Raw genomic sequence first — 7,850 nt, 5'->3', positions numbered from 1 at the left:
AAACCTTAATAGGAATAGTAGTAGAATCCCTTTGATTTCATATTCATATGCAGGTCAGTGTGTGACATGTTTCACTGGGTCATCAGTATTAATTGGGGGCAGATTACGCAGCGTTTGTAACATAATTGTTGCACAGAGGGGTTCCCTAAAGAGAGGATTACTTGAACAGACCACATGTAGGGCTTTCACTGCCATTTCAACGTTTTTATGAATCCTCCTCGTACCCCACTGTTTGTGGTTGCATCTAGAATACCTAACAGTGATACCCACCATAACAAAAAGGAACGCAACAGCCAACCACCACTGCTCGTTACAATGTGTAAGCGTACTTTTTTCCACAATGCTAGCCAAAAAGAACCCAACAACCAACTGGTGTGTAGGCCTATTAAATTTATATGAATTAATAATTAGATCACTATTTGACAAATATGAATAGGGGGTTCTACTTATCCAAAAATATCGTATCACGGCATGAAGACAGAAAAGCAAAAATTACATTTGCAAAATATAGAAGTGGTGCGCAGCTTTGGCGCAGAATGACTATCAAGACGCACAGGTAAAAATGTAATAAAATTACTTTTATTACCAAAATAAAGATCTTCTATCAAAGTGAATTATACATATATTCAATCTCGTATAAATTGTATATACAAATTTACAATGTTTGTACATCAATAATTATATAAATACATTAAGCACAAACGAAACCCGTATGACATTAAGGCATAGCCTATTTCAAATCATCTTTGAAAAGCTCATTTTGCAGGTGAAAAGCTCATTTTGTAGGTAAAAATTAGGCAAAGCCTCTAATTCTTCTGATTATATGGTTCTAAACTGGATGCGGGTCTCATTGTGCAAGAAAATTCATTAGGTGCTCGTTAATGTGCTAATTGGAACACGCTGATGGTCAATCCCAACGCAATTATTGGTCCATTCTTCCTTTTCAAACCCGTGACAATGGCATCTGTTTGGGACAAGAGACAGAGCTCACAGTACCGGACCTCCACGTCAATCCCGTGCTAACGTCACTGTACATTGACCCGCTCGTGGCCTTGCTGCCCCAGCAGCAGCGGGTACAAAAAGTCCTCCAGGATTCTAGAGTTTTTCCCGACCAGACCCACGCGCCGGACGTGATGCCAACTAAAAGGCACATGAAATATTTCAGCATGAACACAGCATAGTCCGGCTTCTGCATGTCATGCTCCGACAAGCATGAACAGTTGTGGGTTATTTCCCAAGTCTGTCTGTTGTGCTGCTCATAGAAGTAACATGCTACTATAATCGTGGCTGGGACAGTGTAAAGCACTGTAAAAATACCTATCCTGATCATCAGTCTCTCCAACTTGTCTGTTTTCGTCCCTCCTTGCTTTATAACACTCCGGATCCGGAACAGTGACACAAACCCAGCCAGGAGGAACATAGTTCCAATGAAAAGATAGATAACCAAAGGCGCCAAAACAAAGCCCCGGAGATTATCCAAATTCTGATTGCCAACATAGCATATTCCTGCCACAGGGTCACCATCCACTGAACTCAAAGCCAACACAGCTATTGATTTCATGCTGGGTATCAGCCAGGCAGCTAAATGAAAATACTGGGAGTAACTGGCTATGGCCTCATTACCCCACTTCATCCCCGCAGCCAGGAACCAGGTAAGAGACAGAATGACCCACCAAATAGAACTTGCCATGCCGAAGAAGTAGATAAGTAAAAAAACAATGGTACAAAGCGCAGGGCCGGTGGTCTCGTAGTGGATGTGTTCGGTATCATGCTCCATGTTACAAGCCACTTGTTCATGTCCAGCAATTAGTCTGACAATGTAGCCGACCGAGACAAACATGTAACAAGCAGAGATGAATATAATGGGTCGCTCCGGGTATTTGAAACGATCCATGTCGATTAAAAAAGTTGCCACTGTTGCAAAAGTAGAGATAAAACATAACACGGACCATAGTCCTATCCAGAATGCAGTAAATGTCCTTTCGTCTTGGGAGAAGTAAGGGTTGTGGCAAGGAATGGCACAGTTGAGTATCTGTCCTGTTTTAACTCTGTTATATAGAGGATTACTGTTGCTGACTGGAACCATGGGAGCGCGGCAGTGACACTGGGGTTCGCATGGAGAACTCGGAGGTTTGTGTTTACTGGGGTCGTTAGAACGGCCTTGTCCATTTTTCTTTCGTGGGTTTACTGGTTTAACAGGACGATGTGTGGGCTTTGCAACCACTGGAGAAACAGTCGTCGTACTTCTGTTGTAGTCCATGCATAGTGTATCTTGGTTACCTTGCACTGGTAACAAATCGCATCTCATTCTGTCTGGCCACGGGAACCCGTACTGTCTCATCAGAGGCGCACAGCCTGCCTTGGCTCTCTCACAGACACTCCGACAAGGCGGCAGGGGCTTCTTGTAGTCCTCCAGGCAAATAGGAGTGTACATGCTACAGAGAAAGAACTTCAGGTCCGGAGAACACTTGATTTCCACCAGGGGCCAAAACTGGTGCACCTCCAGCCCTGCCTCGTCCTGTGTGTCGTGGTTGAACTGGTTGGGCATGTAGGTGTAGTTGTATCCGATTCCTTTGCATAAGGGCACGGATATCTCCTGGCATTGTAGCTCCTTCGCCGCGGCGCAGCTCGACCTGTGTAGAACGAGTGCAAAAAACATGCACCACCCCAAACCCAGCAAGTTACACTCCATCATCACACACTGTTGAATTCGTCTGCTTCCAAGTGCCAACGAATTAGCGCTTGCAAGTAGGTTGTGAAGTCCGATTAATCAAGAGATGCTGATAAACTCATCCTTGGCGCAGACGGTATTCTTGGGGAGTAGCCTGTGGGTGTCTGTCTGATAAAATGGTAGGGAATCCACACAGCACACCGATTTATTATATATTGATTTGACGTTATTCTGTAAAAAATCGACCACTCTTCTCCGTCTGCTATTGACTGCCAGACTATGATTTACGCGCCGATACCATTCGGTTTCTCCCCGTGTTCGTAAATGGCACCATTGTTTTTGATCGCTCTGCATGCTCTGTTGTTGGCGGATGCATTGAATGGGATATATATGGAGGGAGGCGAAGTCACTCCCTCTATTGGAGCGCCTAATCACAGAGCGACAGGGGCGGGGAACCAGCGTAAATCAATCAAGTGTTTCTCAAAGGTGTTTGTTTACATGTTCCCCTCCATAGAATAATGTTTTTAATGACTTCGTCTTTGTTTATTCTTCTCGTTATGCAGTGAATTGAATTGTACCTTTACATGAACTTGTGTTATGGGTAAATTAACACAGGCCTAAGCTTCCGAAATAGAAACATTTTTGCTGATTGATTTGTTGCATTGCAATAATTGTTAGGTAAATGAAGGCCTATTTCACAGGGTCCTTATTAGGTCACAGTGTAATCATGCACTAGGCCAGGGGTTCCGAAACTATTTTGACCCGCAACAACATTTTGATGTATAAAAAAAAAATCACGACCCACCATGTAAAAAAAAGTGATGTAATCAATAGTCAATGTACTTTTTAAATTGGGGCTATGATGATTGCAAATCCTTCTGTCAGTACTTTTGACAGTATTTCAGTCTGAAGGAAGTATGGTTTGAAGTGACTGAAATGCATCAGAAAGGTATTGGGAAGTTCAGACGATCATCAGGCAATAATGTTGTATGATTTTCTGTGTAGAAAAGAACATCATTGAGATGGTGTTATTTTCCCCCATCACATTTAGTGCCTGGTCTTGTCCACTCTGTTCTAATGTGGGCATTGTAGAAGAAAACAAAAGACACATACGTGTTCCTGAGAGTCGTATCTTTCAGTGATGGGGTCATAATATTTTGTAGCTTAAACCATTCAACAGATAGAGCCACATTTGTAGGAAGAAATCAGAAACCTCTCTGGATGTTACTGACATAACCCAGAGTTTTTCTGTGACCCCATGTTCAAATCAGGGAAACATACTGCACGAGGCACACCTAAAGGCGTCAGCATGCTCCAGTTGGGCTGGCGCCTAGCCCAAATCAGGGAAACATACTGCACGAGGCACACCTAAAGGCGTCAGCATGCTCCAGTTGGGCTGGCGCCTAGCCCAAATCAGGGAAACATACTGCACGAGGCACACCTAAAGGCGTCAGCATGCTCCAGTTGGGCTGGCGCCTAGCCCAAATCAGGGAAACATACTGCACGAGGCACACTTAAAGGCATCAGCATGCTCCAGTTGGGCTGGCGCCTAGCCCAAATCAGGGAAACATACTGCACGAGGCACACCTAAAGGCGTCAGCATGCTCCAGCCGGGCTGGCGCCTAGCCCAAATCAGGGAAACATACTGCACGAGGCACACCTAAAGGCGTCAGCATGCTCAGTTGGGCTGGCGCCTAGCCCAAATCAGGGAAACATACTGCACGAGGGACACTTAAAGGCATCAGCATGCTCCAGTTGGGCTGGCGCCTAGCCCAAATCAGGGAAACATACTGCACGAGGCACACCTAAAGGCGTCAGCATGCTCCAGTTGGGCTGGCGCCTAGCCCAAATCAGGGAAACATACTGCACGAGGCACACCTAAAGGCGTCAGCATGCTCCAGTTGGGCTGGCGCCTAGCCCAAATCAGGGAAACATACTGCACGAGGCACACCTAAAGGCGTCAGGATGCTCCAGTTGGGCTGGCGCCTAGCCCAAATCAGGGAAACATACTGCACGAGGCACACCTAAAGGAGTCAGCATGCTCCAGTTGGGCTGGCGCCTAGCCCAAATCAGGGAAACATACTGCACGAGGCACACCTAAAGGCGTCAGCATGCTCCAGTTGGGCTGGCGCCTAGCCCAACCAAACGAGTGTGCTCGCATACTCCCTGAAAATACATTCGCTTGAAAAACTAGCAAATGTCTTTTAAGAGAGTAATGCCAGCACACTTGTTCGGTTCTGCTAGCTGGGTTCGGCTAGGCGCCAGCCCAACTGAAGCATGCTGACGCCTTTACACATTCAAAAGGATATTTACATTTCAGTCAATCATGGATGCAATTTGAGAAATATGGAGATATTCATGACGTGGGGCATATCTGTGATTTTAAATGTAACACATTAACTGGAAACCTGTAACACTGTGCTCGGTATAGACCCAAGGAACACATTTCATCGCACTTTGGGGCAGTGTGGAGACAGTGGGGGTTAATGTGGGAGAGGTAGGAGTCCCCAGGGCTTTGCCCAAAACTAAAGAAAGAGGTCTTAATTGTGGTGCCAATGTTTAATTTAGTGTTTGTATAGGCCCCATGCTGAGGAGGTGATTACCGAAATGCCTGTCAACGCCCAACAAACTTCCTGAGGATATGTGTCAATAGTCTAAGTAGGTGGATTATGGGGAAATAGATGAACAAAGCTGATAGATTGGAAATAGATGTGACGGTTATCATTAACGTGATTCTGTTGGTGCACTAATTGGTTAAAGGTAATCTCAAGTCATAATGTTATTTTACTACAGTGACCAACTGCCCAAGTCTCCTGGTCTTATCTACATATTTCCTCTCTTTCACCACCATTCTCCAATAGGCTACGATCATCATAGAATGGAGGAGGACAGGCACATCATTTAAAACATTGAGGTATGGCGCTTATGTGGTCTTCATGCATTTTGTTTCAAGGAAAGCTGGCAGAGCCGTGCTTCCAACACCTGCCACTGGCTACTCTGCATTGACATTATTTGATAGATTTCTGTGAGTGCTTCACCTCCTTCCCTGCCCCCATTACAAGGGTTCGGTCCCAAATGGCACCCAAATCTCTACATAGTGCACTACTTTTAACCAGAGCCCTATGGGCATTGGTCAAAGGTAGTGCACTATATGGGAAATAGGGTGCGATTTAGGATGCACACAAGCTGTGAACTGGAGGTGAAAGCTGCAGAACATAACAGGTGTCCAGTCTCAGGGCCAAAGGCCAGCATAATGGAGACTATCAGATGAGGATCAGCATCAGTTACCCTGATTGTGTTTGCATGCCAAATGACACCCAAAAGTAGAGCACTAAATAGGGAATAGGGTGCTATTTGGGATGCAACCTGTGTATATTAGAGTCATAGGGCCCTGTATTGATTAAAAGACAGATAGAGGTGCAGTCCAGCCACCAACTGTTGAAACGCTGCCCCTGTTTGTAACTGCGATAGCAAGTGTTGGGTTACATATGGCCCCCTGCATTCCACATTTAAAAGGGTGGAAATTGAATTACTGCATCTGTTTAAAACTCAATTTCTACTCTATGTTCTCTGGCCTGTTCTCCCAGGGCTCTCACAGTTCATGATGCCAGGGAGAGAGAGAGAGAGGAGAGAAAGAACTAGAGAAAGGGAGAGCGAGAGAGGGGTGGAGGAGAGAGAGAGAGGGGTGGAGGAGAGAGAGAGAGGGGTGGGGGAGAGGGAGAGACACATAGAGAGAGGGGTGGGGGAGAGGGAGGGACACATATAAAGAGAGAGAGGTGGAGGAGAAAGAGAGAGGGAGACAGAGAGAGAGAAAGGTGGAAGACAGAGAGAGAGAGAGAAATGATAGCGAGAGAAAGAGACACAGAGAGAGAGAGGTGGAGGGAGAGACAGAGACAGAGAGACAGAGAGAGACATAGAAAGAGGGAGAGGGAGGTGGAGGGAGTGGGAGAGACATAGAGAGAGAGGGGGGGTGAGACACAGAAAGAGAGAGAGGTGGAGGAGCAAGAGAGAGGAAGAGACACAGAGAGAGAGAAAGGTGGAAGACAGAGAGAGAGAGAGAAATGATAGCGAGAGAAAGAGACAGAGAGAGAGAGGTGGAGGGAGAGACAGAGACAGAGAGAGACATAGAAAGAGAGAGAGGTGGAGGAGAAAGAGAGAGGAAGAGACACAGAGAGGTGGAGGGAGAGACAGAGAGACAGAGAGAGACATAGAAAGAGGGAGAGGTGGAGGGAGAGGGAGAGACAGAGAGAGGGGGGGTGAGACACATAGAAAGAGAGAGAGGTGGAGGAGCAAGAGAGAGGAAGAGACACAGAGAGAGAGAAAGGTGGAAGACAGAGAGAGAGAAATGATAGCGAGAGAAAGAGACAGAGATAGAGAGGTGGAGAGAGAGACAGAAAGAGAGAGAGGTGGAGGAGAAAGAGTGAGGAAGAGACACAGAGAGAGAGGGGTGGGGGAGAGGGAGAGACATAGAGAGAGGGGTGGGGGAGAGGGAGAGACACATAGAGAGAGGGGTGGGGGAGAGGGAGAGACACATAGAGAGAGGGGTGGGGGAGAGGGAGGGACACATAGAAAGAGAGAGAGGTGGAGGAGAAAGAGACACAGAGAGAGAGGGGGGGTGAGACACATAGAAAGAGAGAGAGGTGGAGGAGCAAGAGAGAGGAAGAGACACACAGAGAGAGAAAGGTGGAAGACAGAGAGAGAGAAATGATAGCGAGAGAAAGAGACAGAGATAGAGAGGTGGAGGGAGAGACAGAGACAGAGAGAGACAGAAAGAGAGAGAGGTGGAGGAGAAAGAGTGAGGAAGAGACACAGAGAGAGAGGGGTGGGGGAGAGGGAGAGACACATAGAGAGAGGGGTGGGGGAGAGGGAGAGACACATAGAGAGAGGGGTGGGGGAGAGGGAGGGACACATAGAAAGAGAGAGAGGTGGAGGAGAAAGAGACACAGAGAGAGAGGGGGGGTGAGACACATAGAAAGAGAGAGAGGTGGAGGAGAAAGAGAGAGGAAGAGACACAGAGAGAGGGGGGGTGAGACACATAGAAAGAGAGAGAGGTGGAGGAGAAAGAGACAGAGAGAGAGGGGGGGTGAGACACATAGAAAGAGAGAGAGGTGGAGGAGCAAGAGAGAGGAAGAGACACAGAGAGAGAGAGAAAGGTGGAAGACAGAGAGAGAGAGAGAAA

The 7,850-nt window shown here is 46.8% G+C and overlaps 1 protein-coding gene across 1 annotated transcript; it reads right to left on the bottom strand.

Annotated features, from left to right (window-relative positions):
* Positions 1 to 375: 375 nt before the first annotated feature.
* On the bottom strand, positions 376 to 3,037 carry LOC115101790 (frizzled-8-like). The gene has a single exon (XM_065005785.1). It carries the CDS (start codon positions 2,693 to 2,695, stop codon positions 944 to 946), a length of 1,752 nt encoding a protein of 583 aa, XP_064861857.1. The 5' UTR covers positions 2,696 to 3,037; the 3' UTR covers positions 376 to 943.
* Between the last annotated feature and the right edge of the window lie 4,813 nt (positions 3,038 to 7,850).

This window comes from Oncorhynchus nerka, linkage group LG20, assembly GCF_034236695.1.
Source record: "Oncorhynchus nerka isolate Pitt River linkage group LG20, Oner_Uvic_2.0, whole genome shotgun sequence".
Classification (NCBI taxonomy): Eukaryota; Metazoa; Chordata; class Actinopteri; order Salmoniformes; family Salmonidae; genus Oncorhynchus; species Oncorhynchus nerka.
This window is presented reverse-complemented; position numbering and strand designations above follow the sequence as displayed.

Bases quoted from the DNA above. Each gene is read 5' to 3' on its own strand.
- LOC115101790 (XM_065005785.1), bottom strand. From the start codon at position 2,695: ATGATGGAGTGTAACTTGCTGGGTTTGGGGTGGTGCATGTTTTTTGCA.